This window comes from Pantherophis guttatus, chromosome 2 (assembly GCF_059756535.1).
Source record: "Pantherophis guttatus breed Tessera chromosome 2, ASM5975653v1, whole genome shotgun sequence".
Taxonomy (NCBI): Eukaryota; Metazoa; Chordata; class Lepidosauria; order Squamata; family Colubridae; genus Pantherophis; species Pantherophis guttatus.
This window is the reverse complement of record NC_142064.1, coordinates 9,251,124-9,266,227: the sequence shown is the minus strand read 5'-3', so window position 1 is coordinate 9,266,227 and position 15,104 is coordinate 9,251,124. Positions and strand designations below refer to the sequence as shown.

Here is a 15,104-nt window from a genome sequence, read left to right as displayed (position 1 = left end):
GCCGCAAGAGTTTAAACAGGTTTTTTTCCTCTAGTCATCAGCTGGGACTCAGGAGGCAGCAATAGATTGGGGGTGGGACCAAATAAAAGGTAAGAATAATGTGGGTGGGTGGGTGGGCGGGGGGGGAGAACCGGTTGGGTGACATCATATCATCACCGCTACCGGCTCGGCCGAACTGGACCGAACCAGGAGGAACCCACCACTGGCTCAACTATGGCCGTAAAGTTGAGGACTACCTGCATATATTTCATTTTGAGCATTTATTGTAGGCTTCAGCTATTTCTCTGCCCTTTATCCTTTTAAGGCGCAATTTCTGATACAACATCTGGCAACCTTCTTAGTTATATGATTCTTCTGTTTCTTCTACATGTTGAACGTCTTTACTAAGTAGTCCTCGACTTACGACGGTAATGGAGCCTGCCCTTAAACCGCGAGAGTCGTAAAATGGGTGGGATATGTGATTGACCCGATTTTATGACCTCAACCGAACGCTGTGGCCGTTAAGCAAACCAACGCTTTGCTATGTATATGGTTTTACCCAAAGCCACAAGTAATTGCCAGGTTTTTGGGAGCAAAACCGTTGTTAAATGAGACCACGGTTCATTGAGAACAGTTCTAAATGTGATCCAGTCAACTGTACTAATTAATCTTCTCTTTCTGAGGAATCCTGCAGAATAAGTCTACAAATCATCAAAGATGGGTTTCGAAGCAATTAACCGGAAGCTGAGAATTCCCATCCTCCTCTCTTTTTTTTCCTAAATTCCATTTCTGAAACAGGAAGTGGCGGTCCTCAATTAAACAAGCAAATAAACAGGTGAAATATTATCTGGGGAAAGCAGCAGCAACCAGGGAATAGAACTGTCTCACAAGGAAAGTGGCCCTCGCCATGAAATCTGAGCATTTGTCCAAATGAAATTAATGCTCGGCCCCAGATCCGTAATTGAAAAACACAACCGATTTCAGCGCATTGACGTTTTGACTCGAGTTTGTTAAAATAACTCTAAACAGACATTTCCGTGATGTAACAGAGGCAGGAAATCATTGAATGTCATCAAACTGACAAATCACTCTTTATTTATTTATTTATTTTTAAATGCAACTCCTTAGATATAGCTTCAGAGGTTGTAGAAAAAAATGCTTTAAAAGCCTCTGATGATCCCAGCTGAGTTGCCTGATCGGCAGAGGCTTTTTTGTCTTTTAAATGCCTCTGACGATCCAAGCTGAGTTGCCTGATTGTCAGAGGCATTTAAAAGAAAAAAAAGCCTCTGCTGATCAGGCAACTCAGCTGGGATCGTCAGAGCCTTTTGAAAGCATTTTTTTAACAACCTCTTCGCCGAAGAGGTTGTAGAAAAAATGGTTTTAAAAGTTAAAAAAAAAATTGGCCACGCCCACCCAGTCACATTACCCCCAACCCCCACCAAGCCACGCCCACAGAACCGGTAGTAACAAATTTTAGATTTCACCACTGATGAACCTCCACTCTCAAAATCACCAAGGACCCCACAAGTCCTCCTCCTCCTCCTCTCCACAAACCCCACTCCCTTCTTGCACTGATGATGCTACGTAGTAGGATAATGAAAGGTCTGCAAGAAAACAACCAAGCTCAGAGAGCACCCAGGTTCCCACAGTCCTCCTCCTCCTCTCCACAAACTCCACTCCCTTCTACCGGTAGCACTGATGATGTTACCTGATTGGGTAATGAAAGGTCTGCAAGAAAACAACCAAGCTCAGAGAGCACCAAGGACCCCGCAGTCCTCTTCCTTTTCCTCTCCACAAACCAGTAGTGAAATCCAAATTTTTTTACTGCTGGTTCTGTGGGCGTGGCTTGGTGGGCGTGGCAGGGGAAGGATACTGCAAAATCTCCATTCCCACCCCACTCCAGGGGAAGGATACTGCAAAATCCCCATTCTCTCCCCACTCCTGGGGGAAGGATACTGCAAAATCTCCATTCCCACCCCACTCCTGGGGGAAGGATACTGCAAAATCTCCATTCCCACCCCACTCTGGGCCAGCCAGAGGTGGTATTTGCCAGTTCTCCGAACTACTCAAAATTTCTGCTACTGGTTCTCCAGAACCTGTCAGAACCTGCTGGATTTCACCCCTGCCACAAACCCTACTCCCTTCTACTGGTAGCACTGATGATGTTACCTGGTTGGGTAATGAAACATCTGAAAGAAAACAACCAAGCTCGGGGAGCACCAAGGTGCTGAACTACCAATATTCTCTTTTGTTGGTTCCAAATTAAAATATTTTGGAGAATTGATAAGCTGGCCTCTTTCTGAAGACGTTCAACAGATGGAGCCAATGGTTCTACTGTTGAATTATACTTACTACAGGTAGTTCTCAATTTACAACAATTCATTTAGTGACCGTTCGAAGTTACACACATCAGCACTGAAAAAAGGGACTTTGGGCCATTTTTCATGGTTATGACATTTGCAGCATTCCCCATGGTTATGTGATCCAAATTTAGACGCTTGGCAACTGGCTCATATTTATGACGGTTGCAGTGTCCCGGGGCTGTGTGATCCCGTTTTGCGACCTCCTGACGAACAAAGCCAATGGAAAAGCCAGATTCACTTAACAACCATAATTTATTATTATTAATTTATTAATAATTAATTTATTAATAATTAATTTATTATATATTATTTTATTATTTATTATTTTATATTATTTTATATTATATATAATTTTATATTATATAATATATTTATTATATATTATTAATAATAGTTTATATTATTAATTTAATAACCGCAGTGATTCAGGTCAACAACTGTGATAAGAAAGGTTGTAAAATGGATCAAAACTCACTTAACAACGGTTGCATTTAGAAACTTTGGGCTCAATTGTGATCGTAAGTTGAGGACTTCCTGTATTAAGGACGTTTTTCTTAAAATTCAACCTATTTTGTGTCCTCACCTTCAGAACGAGAGGAACAGCTCTCAATTTTTAGACATTTGAAGAAGATTATTGGGATATCTCCCCTCCACCTTCCTTTTTTTTCCCCTTAAAAAGAGGGAATTTGGAAACTTGGTGTGGACTAAAAGCACTCCTCATCGTCTCCTATGAGCCTGATATTACTTAAATCAGATCTACAGTAGTGGCCAAAATTGTGGAAACCTTTTGGGAAAAGTGTATTTTCTAAAACTAGCTAATAGCACCACTTTTTTTTGCAGTAGTACCATAAAATTATATATCAATGGAAAGATAATTGAATCAAGAATGTAATGCAGTAACTTTTATGAAGGATTTGCTATTAGAATAGCAGTGACAGTATAAAGAAGAAACATGAAACACATAGAAAAAATGAGATATACAACAATTATCATCATAGAAAAAAATGAGATATACAAAAATGATCACCATGTCAGTTAATATTTAGTTGGGTAACCTTTAGCATGAATTATGGCCTTACAATGTCTTCCCATGGAGTGAACCAAGTCTTTTAGTTCTAGTAGCTGTTTAGTAGCTGTTTAGTTTAGTAGCTGTTATAATGTGAAACCAAGATTGAATGATGGTTTCTACTAACTGGGTTTTATTGCTGGGTCGCTTCCGACTAACAAGTTTCTTTAGATTTTCAATTGGGTTAAGGTCTGGGCTATTCCCAGGCCATTCCAGCAGTGGAAGATGATTACCTTGAAATTAAAAAAAAAATAAAAATGATGTTATTAGCCATCAAACCTCAAAAATACACTTTTCCCAAAAGGTTTACATAATTTTGGCCACTACTGTAAGCTTTAAAAAATACTAAGTAATTTCTAATTTCCAATTAAGTACTTTTTTTTAAAAAAAAATATTATTTTAAATCAGAGAAACAAGACCAATGATACCTTCTATGGGAACAATTTTATCCCAGTTGCTTTAGTTGAGTTTCCAAATGGAAACCATATCTTAAATGCTAATTAGACACCGCATTCGCATTCCTTCGTCTTCCTGTCCCCGTGTAAATAACAATTAGCAATAATTTAGCAGTTGTAGGCGCTGGCATCTTCTCTAAAACCATTGTATCCCACTCAAGTTTCCTTTGCATTAATTAGGATCATAAGCCAATCAGTGCTAATTAAGAAGAAAATAAGTATAATAATAAATGGAACAAAACTGGTGATTTGTATCTGTTTAGTAGGGTTTTTTTTCCTTTTGCCGTTCGTCGAATAGCCGTAATGCATAGGAACTTCGTCTAATTGAAACTAATTACGAGCCTTCCCTTGCTACTTTGGGCCTCGTGCTGAAATCCCATAAAGCTCATTAAAAAAAATAAAATAAAATAGGAGAGAGAAAAGCTGGGAAATCTTTTAGCGCATATTGAAACCTGCTTCCCGTTAATGAGCACCTGGCTTGGAAGGAATTAATATGGATCTGTGGCAAACGTTGGTCTCCCCCTTTCTCCCCCTTTCTCCATTCCATATTTTCTATTCTATTCTATTCTATTCTATTCTATTCTATTCTATTCTATTCTATTCCATATTTTCTATTCTATTCTATTCTATTCTATTCTATTCTATTCTATTCTAATTCTATTCTATTCTAATTCTATTCTATTCTATTCTATTCCTATTCTATTCTATTCCATATTTTCTATTCTATTCTATTCTATTCTATTCTATTCTATTTCTATTCTATTCTATTTCTATTCTATTCCATATTTTCTCTCTCCTCTCCGCTCTCATTCTCTTCTCTTCCATTCCATATTTTCTATTCTATTCTATTCTATTCTATTCTATTCTATTCTATTCTATTCTATTCTATTCTATTCGCTCGCCGCCTTGAGTTCTTTGTAAAAAGATACAGGTAGTCCTCGACTTACGACCACAATTGAGCCCAACCTTTGTGCTGTTCAAGTGAGAAAGTTGTTAAGCGAGTTTTGCCCCATTTTACAGCCATCCTTGCCACAGTTGTTAAGTGAACCACTGCAGTTGTTATGTTAGTAACCTGGTTGTTAAGTGAAAATCTGGCTTCCCCGTTGACTTTGCTTGTCAGAAGGTCGCAAAAAATATGAAGCAGTGGCCAAACGTCCAAATTTTGATCACATGACCATGGGGGATGCTGCAATGGTCGTAAGTGTGAAAAACGGTCGCAAGTCGCTTTTTTCAGTGCCACTGTAACTTTGAATGGTCACTTTTTTTTTTTTTTAAATTTGATTTATATGCCGCCCTTCTCCGGAGACTCAGGGCGGTTTACAGTGCGTTAAGCACTAGCCTTCATACTTTTGTATATTTTATACAAAGTCAGCTTATTGCCCCCACAAACTGGGTCCTCAGTTTACCTACCTTAGAAAGGATGGAAGGCTGAGTCAACCTTGAGCCTGCACTAAGCAAATAGTTGTAAATTGAAGATTATCTGTATATCTGGTTAGGCCAGGATGGATTATAGTTACTCCTTGATTGACAACCGTCTCACAGCCGTGAGTGGGGAAAATGATCCTGTCGCTTTTTGTAGTGCCGTTATAACTTCGAACGGTCACTCAACGAACTGTTGTAAGTAACGGTCACTAAATGAAGAGTTGCAAGAACTGTAATAAAGGGAAGATCTAAATCAGGGATCCCCAAACTTGGCGGCTTTAAGACTTGTGGACTTCAACACTCTGATCTAAATAAATGAATGAATAAATAAACCAAGTGGAACATAAGATCCTAAGAGCCAATTGGCATCTTTTTCTCTCCATCCCACCGCGCCATGTGTTTTCCTAACCAAAATTCCATGTTTTCCTCCCTCTCCGACCGCTTTAATTGCTCCGGGAATTGGAATAATAGATTGAAAACCATGTTTCTGATTGCCTGACATGAATAAGGCCCGTATCCTCTTTTATTAATCTCTTGGCATTTATCTCAGGATTAGAGAAACTCACCTGTCACGCAGAGACATCCTGAGGATTCATTAACTTAATGTTCAGACAACTTATTGAATATGTAAAGGACCGCTGAAGTGGAAATAGTATAATCGTCTCAATGTTTAGCCACAGAACCCCCGATCCTGCGGAGAAGGCCACCAGACTGTTTCCCCCCCCCCGGGAAATAAACAGATGCTGGTTTATTGCAAAACCTTTCGCTTGTTATTTGCAGAGACCGCCAATACCTGTTAATGAGCACCTGGCTCTGAAGGAAATAATATGGGTCATTTGTGGCAAATGTCGGCCTTCCCATTTCTTTAGATAGTGGGCTACAGAATTCCCCTTAATCAGGCTCGTGAGGCTATTGGAAGTGATACAGTAGTGGCCAAAATTGTGGAAACCTTTTGGGAAAAAGTGTATTTTTGAGGTTTGATGGCTAATAACGCCACTTTTTTTGAGGAGTTTCAAGATAATCCTATTCCACTGCTGGAATGGCCTGGGAATAGCCCAGACCTTCACCCCATTGAAAATCTATGGAGCCGACTAAAGAAACTTGTTATCAAAAGCGACCCAGCAATCAAACCCAGTTAATAGAAGCCATCATTCCATCTTGGTTTCACATGATAACAGCTGCAGAACTAAAAGGTTTGGTTCGCTCCATGGGAAGACATTGTAAAGCCGTCATTCATGCTAAAGGTTACCCAACTAAGTATTAACTGACATGGGGATCATTTTTGTATATCTCATTTTTTCTACGTGTTTCACTTTTCTTCTTTGTACTGTAACTGCTATTCTAATAGCAAATCCTTCATAAAAGCTATTGCATTGCATTCTTGATTAAATTACCTTTCCATTGATATATCATTTTATGATACTACTGCAAAAAAAAAAAAAAGTGGAGTTATTAGCTAGTTTTAGAAAATACACTTTTCCAAAAGGTTTTCACAATTTTGTTCACTACTGTAGCTCAACACACCTGGGGTACAGGCGTGTCCTCGGCTTACAGCCATCATTGAGTCAGTCACTTCAGGACTGGGGCAAGAAAAGTTGTAAAACAGGGCAAACACTCACTTGAGAAATACAGGTAGTTCTCGACTTGCGACAATTCATTTAGCGACCGTTCAAACTCACAACTGAAAAATGGGATTTACGACTGTTTTTCCACACTTACAACCCCACAATTGCGCTGGGCAACTGATTCCTACTGATTACAGTTGCTGTGTTTCCAGGATCACGTGATTCCCCTTTGGCGTCCTTCTGATTCAAGCAAAGTCAATGAGGGAAGCCAGATTCACTTAACAACCGTGTTACGAACGTTAACAACTGCAGGGATTCACTTAACAATGGTGGCAAGAAAGGTTGTAAAAGGGGGCAAAAGTCACTGAACAAATGTCTCACTTAGCGACAGAAATGTGGGGCTCCATTGTGGTCGTAAGTCGAGGATGCCCTGAAATCCCTAGAAGGCGGGCTCTGTACCTGGAAAGAACTGAGGAAATGTGTTTTTCGATAAAGGTAAGCGCTGTAACTTTGTCATCTAACTTCGACGGTTGGGATTGTCTGTCATGCTGTCGAATAAAACTTGGCCTCTGCTCCTAGCGATTTGCCCTGGCTGTTTTACAAAGGAACAGGCCTAGATTCGAACCCAGAGCTTTCCTATAACAGCTCTGCCGGTTTTCCTCCTCATTCTAAATAGGTTCTACGTAATCTGAGGTGTAAAGATACAAGGCTCTCGCTTAAAGCCCCCTAAAACTCCTAAAATGGTTGACCCTGATTTGTATTTACGGCCTAAAAGAAGAAATGATTAAATTGAGACGTTGGTCTCCATCTCCAGTTTAGGAACGTTCCAGAAACATCTGGTTGGTCACTGTGGGAAACTTAAATGCTGCATTGGTCAAACGGCCCTTGGCTTCAACCCAACTGTGATGTTCTTGTATTGACTGAACTGAATTTTAAACTCTTCGAAATGAAAAATTAACGTTTTTATTTTCCTGGCTGCCCCATAATCTTAAATTCTGCTTAGTGATGGGAATTTAAGATGTTTTTTTTTGTGTGTGCTTTCAAGTCAGTCTCGACTCCTGACTGTCTCTAAACATATCTCTCCAGTTTTTTCAGAAATGGTTTGCTATTGTCTGCTTCCTAGGGCTGAGAGACAGAGACTGGCCCAAGGTCATATAGCCGGTTTTGTGCCTAAGGCAGAACTAGAACTCACAGTCTCCTAGTGATTGGCCTAAAGTTACCCACACCCTGCTTTCATGCTAAGGTGGGGCAAGATCTCACAGTCTCCTAGTGATTGGCCCAAAGTTACCATGCCAGATTTCCTGCCTAAGGGAGAACTAGAACTCACAATCTCCTGGTTTTTGGCCCAAAGTCACCCAGGCAACTTTCATGCCTAAAGTGAGACTAGAACTCACTATCTCATGGAGATTGGGCCAAAGACAACTAGCTGACTTTTTTTTTTTTTTTTGGCCTAAGGCGGTACTATAACTCTCAGTCTCCTGGTGATTGGCCCAAAGTCACTCAACCTGCTTTGGTTCCTAACATGGGACTAGAACTCACTATCTCATGGAGATTGGGCCAAAGACACCTAGCTGACGTTCTTTTTTGGCCTAAGGCGGTACTATAACTCACAGTCTCCTGGTGATTGGCCCAAAGTCACCCAACCTGCTTTGGTTCCTAACATGGGACTAGAACTCACTATCTCATGGAGATTGGGCCAAAGACACCTAGCTGACGTTCTTTTTTGGCCTAAGGCGGTACTATAACTCACAGTCTCCTGGTGATTGGCCCAAAGTCACCCAACCTGCTTTGGTTCCTAACATGGGACTAGAACTCACTATCTCATGGAGATTGGGCCAAAGACACCTAGCTGACGTTCTTTTTTGGCCTAAGGCGCTACTATAACTCACAGTCTCCTGGTGATTGGCCCAAAGTCACCCAACCTGCTTTGGTTCCTAACATGGGACTAGAACTCACTATCTCATGGAGATTGGGCCAAAGACACCTAGCTGACGTTTTTTTTTTGGCCTAAGGCGCTACTATAACTCACAGTCTCCTGGTGATTGGCCCAAAGTCACCCAACCTGCTTTGGTTCCTAACATGGGACTAGAACTCACTATCTCATGGAGATTGGGCCAAAGACACCTAGCTGACGTTCTTTTTTGGCCTAAGGCGGTACTATAACTCACAGTCTCCTGGTGTTTAGCCCAAAGTCACCCAACTTGCTTTGGTTCCTAATGTGAGACTAGAACTCACAATTTCCTGGTGATTGGTTCCAGGTCGATCAACTGGCTTTCCTGGCAAAGGCGAGACTAGAACTCAGCATCTCCTGATGATTTAACCCCAAGTCATCCAGCTAGCTTTGTGCCTAAGGCGGGACTAGAACTCACGGTCTCCCAGTTTGTAACCTAACTGCCTTAACCAATGTTGATTCTCAACCTGAAAAACAAAAGACACCACCGGAACGATTTCACCCTTAAAAAAAATCAACCAAAAGGAAGGAAGGTGAGAAAGCTATGATTTTGAAATGAAAGATATAAAGCTACAAAGAACCACTGGGAGGTTTTCTGTCACTAGAAAATTATATTTTGCCTGCAGATACAGTCTGATTAGCATGCCACCAAGTTGAACGAAACATATAAGCCTAGCCATGTGTGCAAAAATACACATTTTTTTGCACGCCCCTGCCCCAATTTTCTCATCTGGCAGATTTCACAGAATTTTCTCCATAAATTCAGGTTGCATCTTTTCACAGAAATTCAGAAACTAAAGTTTTGGTGGCTGCATTTAATTATTTACAGCAGAACCATGTCTAACTGCATTTGGATGGAAGACTTTCTGGGTTCACTGAGGAGCAGGTTAATAAAAAGAGGATTGCACGCTAAAATCATATTTAATGAAAACAACCTTTGCTTGCTTTAATTTTGGAAAACGCCATCCGGAAATATTATTTATATCTTTTTAATTTCTTTTTAAAACATATTGCAGCTTCTGAAGATAAATCAAAACAAATTACTACAGATATAAAATAGCAAATGCTAGTAATCAAGTATAGATTAGTAACTTGTCAAACAGTTTTATTTATGTTTTAATAATTTATGTTTATGTTTCATTACAGCCACTTCTTTTTCTTCCTTCCTTCCTTCCCTCCCATTTGACCTTCCTTCCTTCCCTTCCCCTTCCTTCTCTCCCTCCCATTTGATCTTCCTTCCTTCTTTCCTTCCCTCCCATTTGACCTTCCTTCTTTCCTTTCTTCCCTCTACTTCCTTCCTTTCCCCTTCCTTTCCCCTTTCTTTCTTTCTTTTTTAAAATTTGATTTATATGCCGCCCTTCTCCGGAGACTCAGGGCGGCTTACAGTGCGTTAAGCAATAGCCTTCATACTTTTGTATATTTTTATACAAAGTCAGCTTACTGCCCCCATAAACTGGGTCCTCATTTTACCTACCTTAGAAAGGATGGAAGGCTGAGTCAACCTTGAGCCTGGCAAGATTCGAACTTACTTTAATTGCAGACAGCTGGTGTTAAATTACAGTGCCTTTGTCTGCAGAGCTATCCAGGCTCTTCTTTCTTTCTTTCTTTCTTTCTTTCTTTCTTTCTTTCTTTCTTTCTTTCTTTCTTTCTTTCTTTCTTTCTTTCTTTCTTTCTCTCTCTCTCTCTCTCTCTCTCTCTCTCTCTCTCTCTCTCTCTCTCTCTCTCCCTCCCTCCCTCCCTCCCTCCCTCCCTCTCTCTCTCTTAATCCACATTAAAATATGTCTGTATTTTTGTGTGTTTTTCTACTAAATGCATATACTGTTGGGAGCGGAAGTAAATTTTTTTACTACAGCATTCCCAAAATATCTTCAGGTATGCTTTTCAGTCAACATTACATGGAATCCTTTAGCGAAAGCTTAGTTATTCTACCGTATCCGATTGGAGATATATGACGCAACCTGCCTTACAATGCGCAGAAAATAATTTAGGTTTCTCTGATTTGTCATATTAAACTGATCATTAAAAAATCATTAAACTGATTTTTCGTATCAGTTCCCATTCAACTTAATGGGCAAGGATTTATTTTCCCAAATTTATGGAAAGGAAAGGCGTGGCACACTTTTCACGGGCGTGCAATGCTAATTATTTAGTGTTCAAACTCTTACTCGCTCTCTGTTTTTGTGTATGTGTGCATGCACACTTATGATTGTGTTGTGCAATCTTCCCTCAGCCCCCTGCATTGTCCCGTTGTCAGACTCACTACCCAAGAAAAAAACAATTAACTATGAATAAAATTTTCTCCACCTCCAGTGATAAAGTAAAACCCCAAAACAGCCTGGAAAACATATGAAAAACGGTAGTGCAGATTTTATGATGGCCTCGGTCCCACCGCTTCTCCTTGTTTAGCGCCTGCTTCCTTTAATGACTGCTCGCAGTCAGGGCGATGATGAGAACGTAAGTTTGCAACAAGCGGTGACGATTACAACTTTCACAGATTGCCGTAAAGCTGTTCTGTCCCCGTCTCACACACGCACACAAACAGTCAGCCAGGGTTAAATAAAACTTGCAGACAATAAATTCCTTCGATAACAGGATTGGCAGCAACCCAGTAGCTGCTTGCCAAGAACTTTACTCACAGAGGGAGGTGTTCCTCCTCCGTCAGATAAACCAAAACAAATACACAAAGTCAAAGAATTGTCAAGTCCAAGGTAGGCAGATAACGTAGTTTCAGAGATACAATGCGACTCGCTAGTTGTTTAGTTTTGTCTGTCACAGAACCTGAATGGCCACCACACCCCCTTTTATCCCCTGTGGGGTGTGGTCCAGTGACTCAGCTTAATCTCTGGCACGCCTCCTTTTCTGCTGCGTGCGCTTGTCTCTCCGACGCTGGCGTGGATCCAGCCAAGACTTATCTCCGTCACTGTCCGACTGCGACTGCTCGGCGATACCTGGCTCCTGGCCAATCTCTTCTCCTTCGGGAGACACCTGAGGCATTGCCAGAGAGGAGGGTCCTGGAGAGGGAGGCCTGGCCAACTCCTCTCCTTCACTTTCGGAGCCTTCTCCCTCTGTTAAGACAGGCTCGGGGGTCAGAGTCACAACAAAGCAAAGAAAAGCTGTCCTAAAATAAAATCTAGAATCTCTGTAGAGATTCTCAGTCATCCAGGTCACGGTTGTCCCAAAGGTGCTTTTTCAGGAGGCAACTGGACTTTCTGGTTTTTCCTTTTTGAAGACGTTTCGCTTCCAATCCAAAAAGCTTCTTCAGCTCTTAACAGGATCCTATCAGAGCTGAAGAAGCTTCTTGGATGAGAAGCGAAACGTCTTCAAAAAGGAAAAACCAGAAAGTCCAGTTGCCTCCTGAAAAGTTGGGACTGTACTAAAAATCTTAAAGTTGGGACATTTCATTTTTTTTAACTGAGTTGCCAGTCCCAACTATGGTCACTAAATGAGGACTACCTGCATTATGATGAGGTAAAAATGTTTAGCGATCCGAGTATTGACAAGTCCTGACAGTTAGAACAATTAATCAGTGGAACGACTTGCCTTGTGAATGCTCCAACACTGGACATTTTTAAGAAGAGATTGGATAGGGTTTCATGCCTGAACAGAGGGTTGGACTAGAAGACCTCCAAGGTCCCTTCCAACTTTGTTATTTATTTACTACTCCAAAAGGGACCATTCAGAAGCAAATCTGCCAAGTTTTCAACATATCTGGATTCTCCAAAGCACCTGAAGGCAGGACAAGAAGCAATGGGTGGAAACTAATCAAGGAGAGAAGCAACCTAGAACTAAGGAGAAATTTCCTGACAGTTAGAACCATTAATCCTTGGAACAACTTGCCTCCAGAAGCTGTGAATGCTCCAAGACTGGAAGTTTTTAAGAAGATGTTGGATAATCATTTGTCTGAAGTGGTGCAGGGTTTCCTGCCTAGGCAGGGGATTGGACTAGAAGACCTCCAAGGTCCCTTCCAACTCTGATATTCTGTATTTTTGCAACCTTCTAAACAAGCAAAGTCAGTGGGGAAGTCAGATTCACTTAAGAACCGTGTTACGGACTTAACAACGGAAGGGATTCCCTTAAAATGGTTCACAACAAAGGTCGTAAAACGGGACAAAGCTCACTCAACGAACGTCTCACTTAGCAACAGAAAGGTTGGGCTCAAATGTGGTCGTAAGTCAAGGGACTACCTGTATTTTCATCTGTTCTAATTTGACTCTGGAAAGTGCAGCTTAAACCGTTTCCTTGTGGCGGCATGAAATGTACATGATATTTCCCAAGCCGATTAAGTGGCCTTTTGCAGGACGCTAAATATGGATTATCAAAGCAATTACTGCAAAGTCGGTAGGGTAGCTGTTAGAGGAATTGCAGAGGCTTACTTGGGCTGAAATCTTCCCCCTGGAGCAAAAAGAAAAAGAAAAAAAGAAAGAAAAAAAGAAAAACAAAGAACAAGGAAGGTTGACCTCCCGCCCCCCTTGATCAAAAGAGAGAGCAGAAACGATGGGGGTCTAAATTTCTTTTTAAATGAAGTTCCAAACAAGGGAACAAGCATTAGGAACCCATCTGGTTCCTTCCAGTTTCTTTGCTCCTTACAAGAATAAAACCGTACGACAAATGTACAACTGTATGAAATATATCTACAATCGCCTGCTTTCTTAAACCTCACAATCAGTTTTAAAAAATCTCTCTCTCTCTCTCTCTTTGTGTGTCAGTCTCCAAAAAGAAGGCTTTATTTTTAGGGCTTATCAATTTTGGAAAATTTAAGACCTCTAAACTTCAACTCCCAGAATTCCTTAATTCCTTAAGCACGGTTAGCTGGGGAATTCTGGAAGTTGAAGTCCAGTGGTCTTAAAAGTTGCCAAGATTGAGAATCAATGCAATCTTATTTTTTTCTGTACTTGGAAGGCGTTCCCACGTGTGATCCGCTAGGGCAGGGGTCAGCAACCTGCGGCTCTGGAGCCGCATGTGGCTCTTTCACCCCTCTGCTGCGGCTCCCTGTCACTCAAAATGTGCATCACAATCACCAATGTGTGACACCTGCCGGCACGTGATTTATTGAGCTTTTCAACCCCCGGTAGGCCAACCATGGATAAATCCAAGAAAAGAAAAGTTTCAGAAGAAAACAGAACATTTGATTCAACTACATATGCTAGTTTTGTGGCTGCTCAAGAAATAATAGTCAGGTGTGGGGAAGGGTTTTGTGGCTCCCGGTGTTTTCTTTTCTGTGGGAAATGGGTCCAAATGGCTCTTTGAGTGTTTAAGGTTGCAGACCCCTGCGCTAGGGCAATGCACTGGTTTTCAATTCAATTCAATTCAATTCAATTCAATTCAATTCAATTCAATTCAATTCAATGCAATTCAATTCAATTCAATGCAATGCAATGCAATGCAATGCAATGCAATGCAATGCAATGCAATGCAATGCAATGCAATGCAATGCAATGCAATGCAATGCAATGCAATGAACTAACCATTATTACAGTCACAGACCATAACTGGTTTTCTAACCTGCTCCCATTCTAACCACCTTGCTCCTAGAACAGTGATGGCTAACCTTTTTGCCGTCGCATGCCAAAAGTGGGGGGAGTTGGGGGGGATTGCGTGTGCGCGTGCCCACACCCATAATTCAATGTGCTCCGTCCCCCCATGCATGCGTGCGTGACCCCCCCTGCTTTTGGCACGCGATGGCATAGTGGGCCCAGTAGGCCCATTTTTTGCCCTCCCCAGGCTCCAGAGGCTTTCTAGGAGCCTGGGGAGGGCGAAAACGGCCTTCCCCATCCCCCCGGAGGCTCTCCGGAGGCCCGGAAACAGCCTGTTTCCCAACTTCCAGTGGGCCCGGAAGGCCCAAAAATCAGCTGGCCAGCATGCTGGACTGAGGTAGGGCAATGCTCGCGTGCCCACAGATATGGCTCCGTGTGCCACCTGTGGCACCCGTGCCATAGGTTAGCCATCACGGTCCTAGAACATGTCAAGCAATGGAACTGCACTGGGAAAGCATTCTGGGTCTCCCCTTCACTACAAGTCCAAGTTCTGTCTGAATCAATGGGAAGAAACTTGGTGCAAATAATCCCAAAAGTGCTTTTTCGAAAGGCAACTGGACTTCTCCCCCCGCACTTTAAGATGTTTCGCAGAATGTGGACAGAGAGTACCGCTGGTTTATAAGTAGAGTCAAAGAGGCCATCGACAAGATTGAGCAGCCCTCTCTCAACAGAGGGTGCGTATAGGTGTGTGTGTGTGGTGGGATACAACACCATCTATCTTCTGTCTACAACACAATCCTTTCAGCAGTTCCAAGAAGGCTGCACACCC

The 15,104-nt window shown here is 41.7% G+C and overlaps 1 protein-coding gene across 2 annotated transcripts in view; it reads right to left on the bottom strand.

Annotated features, from left to right (window-relative positions):
• Positions 1–15,104, bottom strand: part of SETBP1 (SET binding protein 1) — a 315,488-nt gene that overhangs the window by 42,244 nt on the left and 258,140 nt on the right. Inside the window, exon 4 of one of the 2 annotated variants that reach the window (XM_087885503.1) lies at positions 13,046–13,193. The exons of the other annotated variant lie outside the window; for it this stretch is intronic. Within the exon in view, the coding sequence (XP_087741629.1) occupies positions 13,171–13,193 (23 nt within the window). The 3' untranslated portion in view covers positions 13,046–13,170. Of the gene's footprint in view, positions 1–13,045; positions 13,194–15,104 lie in introns of those variants that run through there. 2 annotated transcript variants of the gene reach the window in all.